This window comes from Scyliorhinus canicula, chromosome 3 (genome assembly GCF_902713615.1).
Source record: "Scyliorhinus canicula chromosome 3, sScyCan1.1, whole genome shotgun sequence".
Classification (NCBI taxonomy): Eukaryota; Metazoa; Chordata; class Chondrichthyes; order Carcharhiniformes; family Scyliorhinidae; genus Scyliorhinus; species Scyliorhinus canicula.
The window spans coordinates 254,598,128-254,617,900 of NC_052148.1; the positions used below are offsets into that span (position 1 = coordinate 254,598,128).

General features: G+C 42.1%; 1 protein-coding gene across 5 annotated transcripts in view; it reads left to right on the top strand.

Moving 5' to 3' along the window:
• rnf170 (ring finger protein 170) overlaps positions 1 to 17,685 on the top strand; it is a 56,292-nt gene extending 38,607 nt beyond the window's left edge. For 3 of the 5 annotated variants that reach the window (XM_038792601.1, XM_038792600.1, XM_038792604.1), the window contains exons 6-7: positions 10,267 to 10,377; positions 16,749 to 17,685. In XM_038792601.1, the coding sequence (XP_038648529.1) occupies positions 10,267 to 10,377; positions 16,749 to 17,018 (381 nt within the window). In that variant the 3' untranslated portion in view covers positions 17,019 to 17,685. The remainder of the gene's footprint in view (positions 1 to 10,266; positions 10,378 to 16,748) is intronic. The other 2 variants (XM_038792602.1, XM_038792603.1) reach the window with 2 other exon arrangements.
• Positions 17,686 to 19,773: the final 2,088 nt, after the last annotated feature.

Here is a 19,773-nt window from a genome sequence, read left to right on the forward strand (position 1 = left end):
ACTTCTCCCCATAGTCATACACAGCCCACTTCGCCTTCCTGAATTGCTGAACCACCTATTCTGTAGACAGAAGGTCAAACCTTGCCTGTAATTCCTTTCTCCTCACCAGAAGATCCAGAGTAGGACCCTCCGCATACTTTCCATCCACCTCCAAAATTTCCTAAACCAGCCACTGCCTCTTCTCCCTGGCCTCCCTGTGCACTTGAGCCTTAAATGAGATGATCTTACCCCCTAGTACCACTTTCAATGTTTCCCACACCACTGACAGCGAAACCGCCCCATTCCTTTCTTTTTGAATTTTAGAGTACCCAATTATTTTTTTTTCAATTGAGGGGCAATTTAACGTGGCCAATCCACCTAACCTGCACATCTTTGGGTTGTGGGGATGAAACCCACGCAGACAGGGAGAATGTGCAAACTCCACACGGACAGTAACCCAGGGCCGGGATTCGAACCCAGGTCCTCAGCGCTGCAGACCCAGTGCTAACCACTGCGCCACTTGCCGCCCTATAAACCTCCCCATTCCTATTAAACTCCACATAATCCTCAATCACCTTTGCCAATTTACAATCATTCAAGTAGTAATCTGCCTTCCTCTTTTTGCTTCCAAAGTGCATAACCTCACACTTATCCAAATTGTACTGCATCTGCCATTGATTTGCCCACTCACCCAACCTGTCCAGATCATGCTGTAGGATCCCTGCATCCTCGTCACAATTCACCCTCCCACTAACTTAGTATCATCTGCAAACTTTGAAATGTTACATTTTGTTCCCTCATCCAAATCATTAATATATATTGTGAATAGCTGGGGTCCCAGAATCGATCTCTGTGGTACCCCACTAGTTAATGCCTGCCAATTTGAAAAGGACCCATTAATCCCTACTCCTTGTTTTTGTTACTCCAATCCCATGCACTTTAATTTTGCACAATAATCTCTTATGTGGGACTTTGTCAAACGCCTTCTGAAAGTCCAAATATAGCACATTGATTGGCTCCCCCTTGTCAACTGTACTGGTTACATCTTCAAATAATTCCAACAGATTTGTCAAGCATGATTTTCCCTTCATAAATCCATGCTGACTCTGACTGATCCTGCCACTGCTTTCTAAATGTTCCGCTAGAAAGTCCTTGATAATGGATTAAAGCATTTTCCCCACTAACGATGTTAGGCTTACTGGTCTATAATTCCCTGCTTTTTTTCTACCTCCCTTTTTGAATATCAGAGTGATATGAGCTACCTTCCAATCTGCAGGGACAGTTCCAGAGTCTATAGAATCCCAGAAGATGACCACCGATGCATCCACTGGTGTCTTCCACCGTGAAGACTGATGCAAAGTAACTATTCCGTTCCTCTGCCATTTCTTTGTTTCCTATTATTACTTCTCCAACCTAATTTTCCAGTGTGCCCCTCTCTTTTAGTGCCACCCATATGTATACATTTATTGTTTCAAACGCCTAGTCAGCTCTCAACAATGGCTAAGAGACTGGACCAGAACCATAACTTCTTTATGTTTTAAGACGGTGCAGAAAAATCTATTCGTTCCAGGGGTGATAATATAAGAAATAGTACTTGGTTATTTTATAAACATACTTTATCAAAACTAAAGAAAAGGAAACAATACTTAAACTTTTAAACTTCAACTCTTACACTAACAGATTACATGTAGTTTCTTAAACTTAACACACTAGTTCCCATTAACCAACACTCCAACAGAACATGCAGCTCTCATGCCACAACACAGGAAAGCAAAGGCAATGCTTGCATTTTTGAAGCAATTTTTTTTCCGTTAGGAGACATTTGTTCAGAACCCTTTTCCAAAGCCTGCCTCAGTGGCAACTTTCATGACCTCAATCGATTTCCAAAGCCTTTTCTCTACCTGTTCAATACAAGATTCTTTTTCTCTCTCTAAGCTCCGCCCAACCCCTCAAATGAAGGTTTCCAGGCTTGAACCTATCATCGTTATCTTGGCTGTTTAATGCCCACTCCCCTTTTTACAAAAGAACAGAGCCATGCTATTGACATGCAACTAACCTTTCATTGACAGACAAAGAAGCATTCGGACTCAGTAATGGGTAAATGGTTGGTCAGACTGAAGTGTCCGAAGGACAATGGATCTGGGCCATCCTTGTATTCCCACGAACAAGTTTAAGTCTTACTGGGACAGGATAACTCAGCCAGGTGTGGACGTATCCCTCTGACTCCGTGCTGGCAGATTTTTTTCCCCTCAGTCTGTTTAACTCCTAAATTGCCTGTTACATCTTGAATCTCATTTCTGGACCCAAGTTCCGAATATCTCCCTCGCATAACATTATCCATGGGGCTACAAAGATTAAAATGAGAACACTGTCATATTAAAGGGGGGAAACCTAGAGGAAAACCTTGCTCTATATTTACTAAAAATTATCAATAAAGAACATTTAACTTATTAGAAGGGGAAATTGATTTGTTGCAAATCCTTTTTTAAAATAAATTTAGAGTACCCAATTCATTTTTTCCAATTAAGGGGCAATTTAGCATGGCCAATCCACCTACCCTGCACATCTTTGGGTTGTGGGGGTGAAACCCACGCAGACATGGGGAGAATGTGCAAACTCCATACGGACAGTGACCCAGAGCCGGGATCGAACCTGGGACCTCGGTGCCGTGAGGCTGCAGGGCTAACCCACTGCGCCACCGTGCTGCCCTTGATTTGTTGCAAAGCCTGATGGCATAATCTACACAGTCAGTTTTCTCATCACTGCCAGTTTAATTCTAAAGTGTCAAAGTTCATCCTTGCTCCATCAGCTGCAATGTAAAAGAAGTTTTCCACTGTTAAACTAGGTAGCTGGAAATATTCTTCCCGGAAGAGAAACTGAATACTGTCAATCAAAGTGAGTGAGTTGGTACAATTTGTTAATTCAACAATTTGTTTTTTAATATAAGACTTACTTTTATATAGCGCCTTTCATGATCTCAGGCTGTTCCTAAGCACTTTGCAGCCAATGAAGTGTTTTGATTTGTAGTCTCTCTTATAATACTGCAGGAAACCCAACAGACAACCTGTGCAGAGGAAGTTCCCACAAACAGCAATATGATGATGCCCAGATAATCTCCTCTTGTGCTGATGACAGAGGTGTAAATTTTGGCCTGGACACCAGGGATAACTTCTCCACTCCTATTAGAAATAGTGCCATTGGGATCTTTTACATCAATTTAAGAGGCCAGATGAGATCTGAGTTTAGTGTCTCATCCAAAAAAGTGTACCTCCGTCACACAGCACTTTCTCAGTACTATATTGGTGTCAGCCTAGATTTGTCCTGGACCTTTAATTATTTTTATTGTGGTGAATGTAAGCCAAAGTATTCAGAGATCAAAAGCAATGAAGATGATTATTAAATGATGGAAATAACTCCTGTCAAAAGACCTCCTGATTGGCGCTCCAATTTTGCTAAGTGTTTCCCACACTAAATCAAAGGAGGTAACTGAAGAAGCAGCAATTACGTATTTCAATGTAGATGGGTGGGATACCTCAAACTTAAAGTGGTCTTTCTTTTCCAAAGAAATCAGAGACAGAAATTATAAAATTAGAGTACCATTATGTAACAAAGAAAATGTTAAATAATTCCTACACAAAATCACATTCATGTTCATTATTAAATACATTTTGTAATCCTGAAAAGGCAACCAAAACCCTGTCCAAACCAAGTCCAATTTTTAGTTTTTTGCTGTGAGCCAAAGCTGCATAGGGTAGGCTCAAGAGGCCATGGTGGGCTTTCATTCTCCACCCAACAAATTGACATTGGAATTATTCATCAGCAGCATGGACAGCAGCCAAATGCAGCATCAAGCACAGATAACAGGAGCTGCCCAGCAAAAGCCATCAAACAACTGAACCAGAGAAATTTAAGTCTATTCAGTCAGGTGCATGTGCTGTGGATTATTGTCACAGAGGACAATGAGTCCCCAAAGCTCGTTCACAATCTACAAGGCATAAGTCAGGAGTGTGATTGAATACTCTTCACTCGCCTTGATGAATGCAGCTCCAACAACACTAGAGAAGCTCAACACTATTCAGGACAAAACAGCCCAATTGATTGGCACCCCGTCTGTCACCTTCAACATCCACTCCCTCCACCACTGACACGGAAAGGCAGCATCTACGAGATGCACTGTAGCAACTCACCAGGGCCCCTTTAACATCATGTTCCAAATTTGTAATCTCTCATCACCTCAAAGGACAAGAGCAACAGATGCATGGGAACAGCACCAGCAAGTTTCCTCCCCAAGCCATGCACCATCCTGTCGATGTACCATTTGTCAATGTTCCCTGTTGATTATTCTTATGTCTACTGTGTACGTTCCTCGGCCGCAGAAAAATACTTTTTAGTGTACTTCGGTACATGTGACAATAAATCAAATCAAATCAAAAACTTGGAAATATATTGCTGTTCCTTCACTGTCGCTGAATCATAATCCTGGAACTCCCTAACAACACTGTAGGTGTACCTACACTACATGGACTGCAGCGGTTCAAGAATGTGGTTCACCACCACCTTCACGAGGACACTTGGAGATGGACAATAAATGCTACCTGGGAGCAACACCTACATCCCTTTTCAGAATCAACTGAAAAAATCAGGTTCCCAATTTCCCTTGGCTTTTTGCAAAAGATCATCTGGCACTATTCTAAAGAAGTTCAGGGAGTTTTTTTTTGGTAAGTTCAGAGAGTTTTGCTGCCTTGGCTAAATTTTATCCCTCAACAATATTGAGTAACTGATTATCAGGCCAATAATCTTGTTTTATGAGATCTTGTAAAGTCACCACCCTAGCAGTGAAGCACATTGGATGACACTCGATGCTCGTTCTTTCTTCAGATCAGAAGTCGAATGGAATAACCACCTTTCATCTGACTGTGTACAATGGCATTTAAGAAAAAAAGACACCTTTATCACTGAATTTAATATCCACCCCTTCCACCATAAGCACCTTGTGGCTGCAGTATGCACGATAAACTGAAGCATAGCGGTTATGTTGCTGGAGTACTAATCCTGGGCACATTAATTCAAAACCCACTTTTAGAAATTGAAACATAAAAGCTGGCACAGTATCAGTAAAAAGTGACCGAGAAACTGTCAGATTGCCATTAAAAACTGGACTGTCCTTCAGGAAAGGAAATCTGCCTGCTTTGGGTCTTGGATATTTTCTTTGTTGCAGCAGTGCGAAAGGCACAATGTAAATGCAAGTTGTTGTTCGCTACACTTAACAGAATATATACCCTGTAATTTTAAAACTAAATTGGGGCAAGCCTGATTTAAAGGGCCTGAGATGAGAGAACTTTGAAGTAGCCTGTGAACTATGGTTTTCCACAAACAAACATGTTCAGCTTTAATTTATGATTTTGGTACCTGCAACCTCTGATTTTTTTAAAAACTTGTATGGCTTCAGTTTGTTTTGAAACATTGTCACATCGTTTTCCTGAGCAAAAAAAACCCCCAAAATCCTGAAACACAACCCAGCCATGAATATGGGGTTCAGTATGGGTATTCCCGCGTCCTTATGATGACAGCAGAATAGGAGCAGGAGAAAAAGAAAATAACAGGCATGCAAGATATACCTTAAATAAAATTTCCGTGGTTCCTTGAGTTGGAACAGGTCATTAAGGACATTTGGTGGAACTGCATCTCCCCTTCAGCACATCCTCACAAATACTTAGACTAATAAATGGGCATATCTCAGCACACTGGGCTGTGCATCACCTAGTGGTATTACTGTGCACAAACAATAGGTGTTTCCTTTCCCTCAGTCTCTCCCTGTACTGCTCTTAAATTTATCCTGGTTTTGCACTGAAGTACTTCCTGAGGGCCAGAGCTGCCTTTGGGCTTGGCTGCACTGCAGCATTACAAGTTTGTTGGAATTGAAGTGGCATTGTGTCACGGCTTCTGAGTCCCAGAAGAACTCTTTGGACTGAGTTATCAATGAAGTTGTGTCAGCAGCCTGTTTCTGTACTTTGCTGCCAATTTGAGCAGGCGTCTGAGAAGATGGGAATAAAAACGGTCACATAAGTTGTTATCGTGAAGGTAGATAATTCGTGCCACTTGTGCTAGGTCCTGGATTTGAATGCCCAATGATTGGGTAGACATTGTGGTATCTTTCAGTTCCTGCAGAACCTGAAAGATGGCACCCCGTAACTGTTGCACGCATGCTTAGTTTTCAATCCAAATGATGGCTGAAGCACTTGAAATCCTTGCAGCTGTGGGATGTGAATCAAGCAGCTGTGCGAGCATTCCTGCAAAGATATCAGAGCGACAGACCACCCAGCTATAGAAGCACTGTGTGTATGTACAATTTTATTTTAGAGGAAATACAAGTGGAAAACTCTTTTTGGAAGTGCCATCCCTAGGTCAGTGAAGCCTGCATTTTACATGTTAACCCAGAGATATTGAACTCTTATTTATTATCTCTTTTTGGCTCAAAGATAGCACTCAGCATTAGAGTACAAGCATAGAATCCCTACAGTCCAGAAGGAGGGCCATTCGGCCCATCAAGTCTGCACCAACACTTTGAACGACCACGGTACCTAGGCCCAATTCCCTCATCCTATTCCTGCAACCCACCCTAAGGGGTAATTTAGCATGACCAATCCACTTAATCGGCACATCTTTAGACTGGGAGGAAACCGGAGCACCCGGAGGAAACCCACGCAGACACGGGGAGAAAGTACAAACTCCACAGACAGTTTCCCGAGGTTGGAATCGAACTTGAGTCCCTGGCACTGTGTATCAGCAGTGCTACCCACTGTGATACCAGGCTGCCCGTAAACTCTGATTCATTATCATTGTCACACACTTTAAGGAGAAAAAAAGCCTGAAATGTCACAACCAGTATCCTTCCTCTTTTCAGATTAGTGAGTGGCCATCTCTTTGTTTCTAACATTTTCAGTTTTATTTCAGATTTTCATGGCTTGCAGTTCATTTAGTTTCGTATGGTTTCTGAATCATTTAAACAGTGTATATCTCTGATTGTCACAAGTTGTAATCTGAGTGATTCAAACAGTTGTATGAATTCTGTTTACAGAATTTCTATCTGATATTCACACAGTTTATCTCTGCACTGCTCTATTCAAGTCTACCATTGCTCAATATTTGTGTTCTTCACTGTTTGTGTCATTCAAACTAAGTTTGGCCGTGCCATCTGTTAAGTTTTATACGGTAATCATTTAGACTTCCACTTAGTACACGTTTGAAAACCAGGAAACACTAACCTATCAGTTTTCATTCTCAAAGCACTGATACAATCTATGCAGTGCTTCTGAGACTGGTACTGAAGAGACTTGCGAGCAATGCACGCACTGACTGCTCTAAGTAACTTGACTGTTCACACTAACCTAAGCACGGTTATCGTAAAGTCCTGAATGGGGCTCTTGAATGCTGTATCTTCATGGGGTTAATGATTAAATTAATAAAGATAAAATGGGATATGGGGATTGTGTGAGAAGATGATATTGAGGTAGATTGGGCAGCACGGTAGCACAAATGGCTAGCACTGTGGCTTCACAGCCCCAGGGTACCAGGTTCGATTCCCCGCTAGGTCACTGTCTGTCCGGAGTCTGCATGTTCTCCCCGTGTCTGCATGGGTTTCCTCCGGGTGCTCCGGTTTCCTCCCACAGTCCAAAGTCCTGCAGGTTTGGTGGATTGGCCATGCTAAATTGAAATGAAAAATGAAATTAAAATCGCTAATTGTCACAAGTAGGCTTCAAATGAAGTTACTGTGAAAAGCCCCTAGTCGCCACATTCCGGCACCTGTTCGGGAATGCTGGTACGGGAATCGAACCGTGCTGTTGGTCTGCTTTCAAAGCCAGCGATTTAGCCCTGTGCTAAACCAGCCCCTTGCCCTCAGTGTCCAAAAAAGGTTGGATGGGGTTATGGGGATAGGGTGGAAGTGAGGGCTTAAGTGGGTTGGTGCGGACACGATGGGCCGAATGGCCTCCTTCTGCAGTGTATGGTCTATGTTCTATTAGCCATCATCTCACTGAATGGCTGAGCAACTCGAGGAGCCGAATGGCCCACTCCTGCTCCTATTTCCTTTGTTCCTGGGATGTCTCCCAACTATGACTCTGAGACCAGTGTGTTCTGTCTTCGTCTATGAATTGTGCATGTGCTTGTTATCTGCCATTTTGGGGACTTGTGCCACATAGCATCTGGGAAGTGGGTGATTACACAATCTTTGGGCTGATGCCTTTTACCTGAACCAGTAAAGTGCAGGAAATCAGTGGGTCCAGTCCATACAAAGTTGTACCTAAGCAAACAGGAATAGAGCAGCAATAAGGTTTGTTTCATTCCAAACAGGATTGTCAGCAGCAATAGTACTCCCATGCATTGGAAGCCTACTCCAGAATGTCCCCACCAGTCAGCTCTTTCTCAAAAGCAGAGAGCAGCAGATGGGTCCTCTGGGACCATGGTGACTTTCATTTTATTTCAATTTGCTCTGTGTCATCTCTTATTTACTATAGTGACTTTAGTTTTTCAATGTACCACAGATACCCTTTAGGATTGAATAATTTGTACTGAAGGGGGTAAAAATCTTTATCCTTGGCTTCTTTTGTGGGAATGGTTATAGTATCTTTTCTTGTAAATTTCAGTCTGTTTAATCACCAGCTCCAATGGAGTATATCATTTCTATTCAAATCTATGTGACAATTTCTCATTCAATGCTTCCATTGTTACTTCAATATCCCCATTCCTACCTCTTTTTTGCTTCTTTATTGTTCATTATATGTAATCCACTGTTACATTTGATTGAATTTAAAGTATTGATCTTGAAAATTGACCTCTCACATAATTGCAGACCCCAGTGGTCAGCTTGTCTTATCCAGGTTTTGACATATTGACTGGAATTCTCTGGCCATTCATGCCTGGATTCTCTGATCCCTCTAGCAGCTTCCTCCCTCCTGTGGGTTTTGCGACAGCATGGGGCGGCTTCAATGGGAATTCCCATTGACAGCGGTGGAAGCAGAAAATCCTGCCGACAGTGAACGGCATACCGCCAAGAAACACACGCTTGGGAGGCCAGTGAATCTCAACCAATGGGTTATATCTGGCTGTTTCTTGCTCCCTAGAAATCAAAATTGTTCATGTAATTCACTGAGTGCTCGATTTTATCTAAACAGGACAAAATCCAAAAACACAATTGTTTTTTCCTTATTCACTAATAATCGTAATTGAAGCCAGTGATCATGTACAGTCCATTTGCCTCCTTCCTCTGTCTCCGGGCCTCCAAGATTTGAGCTGTAACTATTGCTGAAACCATGATACTTGGTTGAGACTGGACAGAGCAGAATTGGGAGACAAGTCAGATCTAGTTGCAGTACATGCTGCTGGACTGAAATGGAACAAATAACTCTAACAACCATAGAATCTCTATAGTGCAGAAGGAGGCCAATTAAGCCCATTGGGTCTACATCAACCCTCTGAAAGAACACACTAACTAGGTCCACTCTCCCGCCCTATCCTCCTAACCCTGCAAATTTATCATGGCCAATCCACCTAACCTGCATATCCTTGGACTGTGAGAGGGAACTGGAGCACCTGGAGGAAACCCAGGGAGAATGTGCAAACTCCACACAGTTATCCAAGGCTGGAATCGAACCCGGGTCCTTGAAATTAGATGAAAATCGTTTATTGTCACAAGTAGGCTTCAAATGAAGTTACTGTGAAAAGCCCCTAGTCACCATATTCTGGCACCTGTTCAGGGAGGCTGGTACTGGAATTGAACCTGCACTGCTGGCCTTGGTCTGCTTTATAAGCCAGCTATTTAGCCCACTGTGCTAACCTGGCTCTGTAAGGCAGCAGTGCAACCACAGTGACACCATGCCGCCAAAAGACAAAGGTTTCTTTTTAAAAGGAAGAATCATTGTGTTACAGAGAGAAGTGTATTGACATTGAGCTGCTTCTTTTCAATTAATTAATTTCATTTGTTCAATTCACGAAAGCAATTTCTTGATCTGCACTAGACATTGTCTTAGGCTCAGTATAACCTGTCCCTCCACTAAACTTTCCTGAAACCTTCTACAACTGGGAGTATACAATTACTGCCCAATATTTATTCAAACTGAAGCATAGCTCTGGAACATAAAATTGATTTTACAAAATTACATAAAGCAGAAGCTGAGATTTAGTTGAGCCAGTCAATTAAAATAATTTTAATAATAAGTGATTTAGTAGATTAATTGCTGTGTATGATTTGACAATGTACAATAATATCATGATTTTAATTGTCTTTGGTAGGTTACATTGTTATTCCCACTGTTCTCAGTGAATGACGAGCAGCAAGAGTCTATGCAGGTTATTCAAAATATAAATGATTATAACAGAAGATTTTCTGGTCAGCCCAGATCTGTAAGTATACAAGAATTTATGACTAAATCATAAGTTAATTTTAAAAGTTAACGTGATTATTAAAAAAATACTTTTTGATTAAAATATTTTACATTTCAGTAGCTCTGTAACCACGTTCTCCACTTTCTACATGGAATAATTAAAGCTAAATTGTTATGTATCTTGCCAAATCTAAGTTTGATCCTGATTTCAAGGGGTAAACATCTTCTGGCATTTACTTTCAAGAAATCCTTCCTCCCCATACCTGACATTAATGGCTACAATTATTGTGCATATCCCAGGCCCAAAAAAGGTTCTTTCATTTCTGTGTATCCCATACATTCTGAGCTTCCAGAATTTCCCTCAAGTATGTTTACAAGTGTTGCCTATTCTGCTCTACTAATTATGCACCAAATGATAATTAACCTCCTGCCCAACTCCCATTGAACTTGCTAACTCATTCTCAGACCAAATTCTTTCTTGTGACAATCACATTCTGTTGCTTCCCACTTAGATATTTACTACAACTCTGTGACTTTCTGCAAGGTCTATCCAAACAATTGCTTTATACTCTGTCATGAAAATCCCTATAGCCCAAGGACCATAGGCTGCTCTCTCCTTTTTGAGAGACGATAAGACATAGGAGCCTGCTCTGCCATTCAATGAGATTTTGGCTGATCTGATGATGATCCTCAACTCCGCTTTCCCACCTTATCCTAATTAACCTTGATTCCCTTACTGATTAAAAAATCTGTCTATCTCAGCCTTCAACACCTTAGTGACCCAGTTTCTACAACCCTCTGCAGTAAAGAATTCCAAAGATTGACTACCCTCAGAAAGAAGAAATTCTCCCTCATTTCTGTCTTAAATAGGCGACTCTGAGATTATGCCCTCTGGTCCCAGACTGTCCTACAAGGGAAAACAGCCTCTCAGCATCTAACCTGTCAAGTCCCCTGAGAATCCGATATGTCTCAATAAGGTTGCCTCTCATTCTTCATGAGTACAGGCCATCCAACTCAACCTCTCCTCTTGGGAAGTGAAGGGTCTGGAGGGTTTGGGGGATCTGTTCATGGAGGGAAGGTTTGCCAGGTTCAGGGAGTTAGCTAATAAATTTTAGTTACGCAACTGTTTTGGAAGGCATGGGAGCACAGTGGTTAGCACTGTTGCTTCACAGAGCCAGGGTCCCAGATTTGATTCCTGGCTTGGGTCACTGTCTCTGCGGAGTCTGCACGTTTTCCCTGTGTCTGCGTGAGTTTCCTCCGGGTGCTCCGGTTTCCTCCCACAAGTCCCAAAAGACGTGCTATTAGGTGAATTGGACATTCTGAATTCTCCCTCTGTGTACCCGAACAAGTGCCGGAATGTGGCGACTCGGGGCTTTTCACAGTAACTTCATTGCAGTGTTAATGTAAGCCTACTTGTGACAATAATGATTATTTAAATTTTAAAACTCCAGCCTTTTTCGGTATTTTCAAGTTAATAACTTCTTGCCTAAGGCTTTTCCTTCCTTTCCTTTGGCCCCACATTCTTCCTTGATGAAGAGGGTTCTATCTCCGCTCAGCCGGGCAAGGGGTCTATTTCGGACCTACTTCGCCATATCGTTCGTTTGATTCCTAGGGCAGCATGGTGGTGCAGTGGTTAACACTGCTGCTTCACGGCGCCGAGGTCCCAGATTCGATCCCAGCTCTGGGTCACTGTCGGTGTGGAGTTTGCGTGAGTTTCGCCCCCACCACTCAAAGATGTGCAGGGTAGGAGGATTGGCCACACTAAATTGGCCCTTAATTGGAATAAATGAATTGGGTACTCTTTTTTTAATGTTAATTTTTTTTTTAAATCTTTCGTCGGATTCTGCTTCGCAAAACGGTAGTGAGAGCAAAATGGTAAAGTGAATTTTCCCCTATTCTTACCAATGAGGTCAGGTGTGAGGCCCTTCACAGGATAAACTCCACGTCCTCTTGTGCTTGGTTGAGCTTAATTCAGTTTAAGGTGTTGAGGAGTGGGTTTTTCCCAAATGTTGAGAATAGGCGTTCCCTTGGCCCTGCTAGCTACATACATATCTGGTCCTGCCTCAAACCTGTGGGTTTCTGGGCTTCCTTCTTTAAAACCATGTCAGAAATACTCCATGTGGATTTAGATCCATGTTCTCTGGTGGTAATATTTGGGGTTTTGGATTTGCTGGTAATTCAGATTGGGGTAGAGGTGGATGTTGTCACCTTTGCCTCATTGATAGTCTGGAGGCCAATATTGTTTGGTTGGATGTCTCCTACTCCGCCCAGTACTTCTGCTTGGTTGGGTGATTTAATATCATTCCTACACTTGGAGAAAGTCAAATTCACCATCTGGGGGTTGGCAGAGAGGATCTATCCAAGATGGCAACCATTTATTTATTTTTAAGGATCTAGTCACCTTCAGCTGTTAGGAGGTTTAGGTTAGTTTTAGTTAATTATGTGTTGGGATTTTTTTTTTTACCTTTCGTATTTGTTTGGGATTTTTTTTAATTCTTTTGCTCTGGTTTGTGTTCTTATGAAAAAACTTTAATAAACATATATTTTTAAAAACTCAACCTCTCCTCACAAGAAAATTCCTCCACACCCGGGATCAATCTAGTGAACCTTCTCCAGACTGCCTCCAATGCCAGCATATCTTTCCTTAGAAAAGGAGAACAAAACTGTTTACAGGATTCCAGTTGTGGTCTAACTAGTGCCTTGTATAGCTTTAGCAAGCCTTCCCTATTTTTATACTCTATTCCCTTTGAAATAAAGGCCCACATTCCATTTGCCTTCCCTGTTTTATTACCTGCTGAAATTCCGTGATAGCTTTTTGCTCAAGGATCCCCAAATCTTTGTGTTGCAGCTTTCAGCAGTTTTCTCCATTTAAGTAATATTCAGCTCCTTTAGTCTTCCTACCAAAATGCATAACTTCACATTTTCCTACATTATATTCCATCTGCCAAGTTTTTGCCCACTCGGCTAACCTGTCTATATCCATCTGTAGACCCTTAATGTCATCCTCGCCACTTGCTTTTCCACCTAGTTTTGTCGTCCACAAGCTAGACAAAAGTACATTCACTTCCATCGTCCAAGTCATTAATATATATTGCAAATAATTGTAGCCCCAGCATTGATCGTGTGGCACTCCATTGGTTACAGGTTGCCATTCTGTAAGTTCCCCTCTTATCTCAACTCCCTTTTATCAGTTAGCCAATCCTCTAGCCACACTAATACCCCAACGCCACAGGTTCTTATTTTACTAAGTAGCCTTTTGTGCAATACCTCATCACATTTTGGAAATCCAAGTGTATTACATCCACTGGTCCCCCTTTATCTATCCTGCTCGTTACTACCTCAAAGAATTCTAATAAATTTGCCGGCATGATTTCCCCTTTGTGAAACCATGCTGACTCTGCTTGATATCTTAAGTATTTCTAAATGCCCTGTCAATACTTTTGTTTTTAATTGTATTTTATTCCAAAATCATTAGCATTCTCAACACCCCCACAATTCAGTCTACAAATTTCCCCCATTTCATCCCCTCCCCTCTCTCCACGCACCCCCCCCCCCCCCCCCCCCCCCTCTCTCTCTCTCTCTCTCTCTCTCTCTCCTGGACAAACAATTCCTCAAATATCGTCATGAACAGTCCTCACCGTGTCTCAAAGCCCTCCACTGATCCCCTCAACTCAAACTTGATCTTTTCCAACCGAAGGAAGTCATATAGGTCCCTCAACCAGGCGGGCACCCCGGCAGCATTGCCAATCCAGCATTATATCCTACGCCGGGCAATTAGGCCAAGGCCACGACATTGGTCCTCCATCAGCTCCGGCATTTCCGCCACCCCAAAGATCGCCACCATTGGGTTCAGCCTGATCTCTGCCCCCACAATCTTCAATAGCGTCCCGAATACCACCTTCCAGTATCTCTCCAACTTTTCACAGCCCAAGAACACGTGCGCATGATTCGCTGGCCCTCGCCCACACTTCTTAAACTCATCTGCCACCCCCTGGAAGAACTCACTCATCCTCACCAGGGTCATATGCACCCGGAGCACCACCTTGAATTGAATCAAGCTCATCCTCACACGAGGTCGTATTTACCCTACGCATCACCTCAGTCCACACTTCCTATCGAATCTCTTTTCCATCCCCCCCCCCCCCCCCCCAACTTCTCCTCCCATTTATTCTTGATCCTCACCACCTGCGCTCCCCTTGCTCTCCCAGCCAACCATATAAAGCGCCAATCCTGTCCTCCCCCCTCCACATCCGGGGGCAGCAGCCGCTCCAATAGGGTATACCCCGGCAGCTTTGGAATCCCTCTCCATTCCTTCTGCACAAAATCCCTCACTTGCATATACCAGAATTCACTTCCCTTCGGCAACTCCAACCTCTCCCGCAGCTCTTCCAGGTACAAATATCCCTCGCCCTCACCAGCCCAACTCCCTCCACATCCTATGTATGCCATCCAGTTCCCCCTGTAATTTCCACACTTCAGTGTTAGCACCAACACCCCCTCCATCCTAAAGTGTCCTCAGCTGGTTCCATACCCTGATCAGACTACCACCGGAATCACCCTATGCCTCCCCAGTGCCAGTAGAAGTGACACAGTCACCATGGCCATCAAGCTGGATCCTCTACAGGAGTGCTTCTCAAACTATCTGATGTGGCGGACCGGCAGTTTTTTTCGGTACGCGTACCACACTTTGAGAAGCACTGCTCTACAGGACTCCTCCTCCATCCTAGGCCGCTCTCACCCGTCCCCTTTGCACCACCATCTCACCTTCTCCATGTTCGCTGTCCAGTAGTAATGCAGCAGGTTCGGGAGGGCCAGCCCCCCCCTTTCTGCCTCTGGAACAGGGCCCTCTTTACCCTTGGTACTTGCCCTGCCCATACAAACTCCAAGATCACAGTATCCAGTTTCTGGAAAAAAGCCTTTTGGGGGGGGGGGGGGGGGGGGTGGTCAAGATCGGGAGGTTCTGGAATACAAACAGGACCTTTGGCAGCACATTCATGTTAACCACCTTGTCCCTCCCTGCCAATATCAGGCACAGCATATCCCATATCCTAAAATCTCCTAACCTCCTCCTCCGTCAACGTTGTCAGATTCCACTTGTACATCATTACTTACTCCCTACTCGGTCAGTACTTCCTTTATAATGGACTCTTAACATTTTGTCAATGACAACTGTTAAGCAAACTGGCCTAACGTTACCTGTTTTTTGTCTCTTTTTTTGAATAAGGATATTACGTTGGCAGTTTTCCAATCCTCTGGGACTTTTCCAGAATTAAGGATATTTGGAAAATTACGACTAGTGCATCCATTATCTCTGTAGCTACTTCTTTTAATGTCCTAGGCTGCAATCCGTAAGGCCCAGAGGGCTTATTGGACCTATCAGCCTTTATCCCTATTCGTGTCCTCATACTTTTTCTCTAGTGATAGTTACTGTATTTATTTCCTCCCCCATTGCCCGATCCTATTTTTTAAAAGCAAGCTTAAAAAGCACTCATAAGTTAATTTAATGCACATTTAAGATATGAATGAACAGAGTAGTTTTCACAATTTCCAATCTGCAAAATGTGCCCTTTTAATGGAGGTCTATCTCATTTTACAAGGCAGCACCTCTGAACTGATTGGTACTAACATTAGAAATTATCCTCAGTCTCTGAGGGTAAAACCTGGATTTGAGGGTGAAGTTATGTTTAACTTCTGACCATCATCTCAGCTCACTATAGAAGACAGGCTTGCCAATCAGTGTTGCCACTTTGAACTCTGCCCCAGTGGGTAAGCCCTAGCGACTGCATTACCTGATTAGTTAATACTCCTGTGAGTGCCTCTGACTGGGAAAGATACAACATCACAATAATTCCTTGGAATGTTTTAAGGGCCCTTCTCCATTGTCTCCTCTCTGATTGGGTATAATTTTTAAAGGAGGATCTGTATCCACAACCTATTTTTGCCGATCAGATGACTGTTTTAATGGCTAACACATTTCACTTTTAAGATAGTTCATCAAAATTCCTAAGTACTTTAATTTCAGCAACGCCAAGGCTGCCAAGTCAGAAAAGTATGCTTCAGCTCTAAAAACTTAATCTTTGGTAATCTGAGTCTAACTGTAAATCAGAAATATATAAATTAAGTAAAAAGTATTCTAAGCCAAATAGTCAAAACAATAGTGTTATATTACACAGGCTAATTGGTTTGTTTAAACAGGTCAGTCAGTTAATTTCCATCCTCTCGAACTCATAAGAAAAATTGCATACTGATATATAGTCTTTTAAGTGAGCTCTTCATTTATCACACATTTGTTATGGTAGCTTAATTTCACTTTTGTTATTTGTCTTGTGGAACCATCAGCCCCACATGGTATAGGTAGGCATTTTTTAAGATATCACTTTTCTGCTACAGTTTATAGATCGTATGTTGGATCTACCCACACTACTGCGTCATGCCTTCACAGAACTCTTTTCGATCGGTGGCCTTTTCTGGATGTTTCGAATACGAATTTTCCTCTGTCTGGCTGGTGCCTTATTCTATTTGGCGTCACCGCTGGACTTTATTCCTGAAGCTTTCTTTGGAATTCTGGGTTTTCTGGACGACCTATTTGTTATTTTTCTACTCCTCATCTATATTTCCATCATGTACCGAGAGGCGGTCACACAAAGACTGAACAGATGAATTAAAATGTTTGAAACAAGAAACCTGATGCATTTAAGATAAATGTGTATGTTTTCCTGGAAGGTATATTGTTCTCTGGTTGAGCAGATTACAAGCTTTTGCAAACCATGAGCTCTCGCATTCAAATTAAATAACTTAATAAAAAATATGCAATTTTTAAATTTGCTATTACAGCATTTGTTTGCCAATCTTGCAAGTCAGTAAAACAAGTGAGGAAATACTAAGCTGGAGAACTTCATCAATTTAGAGTTGAAATTTGTATTATTGCAGACTGGATATGTTCATTGACTTGAATTACTAAATGGGGTCATTTGAGATATTCTATTTGGGGACAGTCAGATACAGGATTTTTAAAATGTACGTTTTGTTTGTAATCAATGGTATAAATCATGAGGCTTGATTATGTGCTTTTGAGGTAGGTTTCCCTATTAATTTGCACTTTGTATACAACTATAGAGGAAATGTCGAATGTATGTGTAGTTAGGAAGTTGAATATTAAAGGGACAGATCTTATTGTAAATAGAATGCAATGGTTTTTCTACCTGCATATTTTCTATGCTAAGAACTCTTTGATATTGGAAAGATTTTGAATTCTCAGCTTGTAACAAAATGTGAACAAATTGTTACTTTTTATTAAAATGTTCTGAATGCCTTGTTTGTAATGCCACTTGATCGGCATCCAATTCACTACCTTAACATGGCTAGAAGATACATTGCAGCATGTTGCCAAGATTTTGTCATCCTCTACCAATTACACGTGCATGGGAACCCACTGCCTCCAAGTTGTATCACATTCTGACTTGGCAACGTATCTATCACACTTCCATCGCTGCTGTAGTTGGGCCAAACTAGAAATCTAGTATCTACACCAGAGACTGCAATAGTTCAACAGACCATAACTATTGGCCTGTGAATGAATAAGTTTAATAAATGAATTAATGATACTTCACTCTTCTTTCTATAGACATCACAAAGATTTGCTGATGAACTTAGTCCTGCAGTTAAAATAGTACGGATGAATTGATGATGAAACTGGATAGGCTCCAACCTCCGTGCTATTCCCCATCTAAACTTGGATATGGTGAACAGTGACTAAGGAAATCCACAAAGCCCTGCTGGATCATGGAGATTATGTAATCCTCATGGTCTGTTTCAGTCAGCATCATTGAATACCATCGAACTTGTTGGATGTTTTGTATTCACTGTGCTGTAAGGAAGATCCAATGCAATGGTCTACAAATTCCAAGTAAGGTGGGGGGGTGGGGGAGAAAAGAGTGTTCACACTCATTGCCAGCAATGACCGTTTGAAAGGGCTTGTTATCTGGGTATCCAGACGAGTGGAGGATTCAGCTCTCTTATGCATTCCATGATGCAAAATGATCAGAGGATTAGATAGGGTGGACAGTGAGAGCCTTTTTCCTCAGATGGTGATGTCTAGCACAAGGGGACATAGCTTTAAATTGAGGGGAGATAGATATAGGACATGTCAGAGGTAGGTTCTTTACTCAGAGTAGGAAGGGTGTGGAATGCCCTGCCTGCAGCAGTAGTGGACTCGCCAACATTAAGGGCATTTAAATGGTCATTGGATAGACATATGGACGATAAGGGAATAGTGTAGATGGGCTTTAGAGGAGTTTCACAGGTCGGCGCAACATCAAGGGCCGAAGGGCCTGTACTGCGCTGTTCTATGATAAAACAGCCTTCCATTTAATGCTAACTTGCCGCTGGATTAGTCAAAAAATTATTTTTATCATCCTGCTTGAACTGCCCATCTACTTAATGCTTAAAATTGTAATTGTCATTTGCTCAACTACTCCCAACGGCAAAGCATTAAACACTAAGATGTTGGAATAAAAAAGTATAAAAATGGCTGATGGTGTAGCTCTGATGTCATGCTTGTGCAAAAGATCTTAGTTGAAATAATGATTTTTGAGAAGATTCAGGTGCAGTTAATGAAAACTATACATTCAAAATTAGGCAGAATAATGCAGGTGGAAGTAGACAGGTCTCCTCCATTCCTATTGCATCAAGTTCGAAGAGCCAAAAATGAAAGATCACATGATTTTATCTGTACTATAGTTTGCTCCAAATTCAGTTCATGGTACACTTGAGTGAATTTAAGTGCTGATAACTTTAATAGTAATTTTCACTAAGAACGGTAATTCCTCCATAGAATTATACTGCTTTCAAAGATTAAGAGAAATTAAAGGAGGAAGCTACCCTGACAATTATTCCTGTGTTCCATTGTAATTTTAGCAGAAGCGTTTAGAAATCAGGGGCAAAGAGCATTAATGCCATCATTTGGCTAACGTGGCAGGAGAGCAGGAAATGTGGGAGATCACTGTGTAAATTGGAAGGCACCGAAGTAAAACAATTGGTGACATTCTAGGGCAGAAGAGCATTTGACTGCTGTTCCAGACCTAAACCCATTTGCAGCCTATTGTCTTTGCTTTCGGACTTTTCCAAGCCCTTCCTCCTTGCGAGCAAAAGCCAAACTTTTCAATTCCCTCTCAACAACGTTCCTGTTGACAATGCTGGCCATTGATTTCCCTTCCCAGCCACCACTGTTGCTTTGGACTCTGCCCTATCCACATTCCTTCAGAATGTAAGTTCATTTGTCAACAATGCCAACCGTATTATTGATGATTTTACTCATCTTCAGGCTTTAGTTGAAATTTGGCTCACAAATGGTGACATCTTGCCCATTCAGCTAGGCTGTCACATTCCCTGCCTAAACAATCTTGGCAATGTGGAC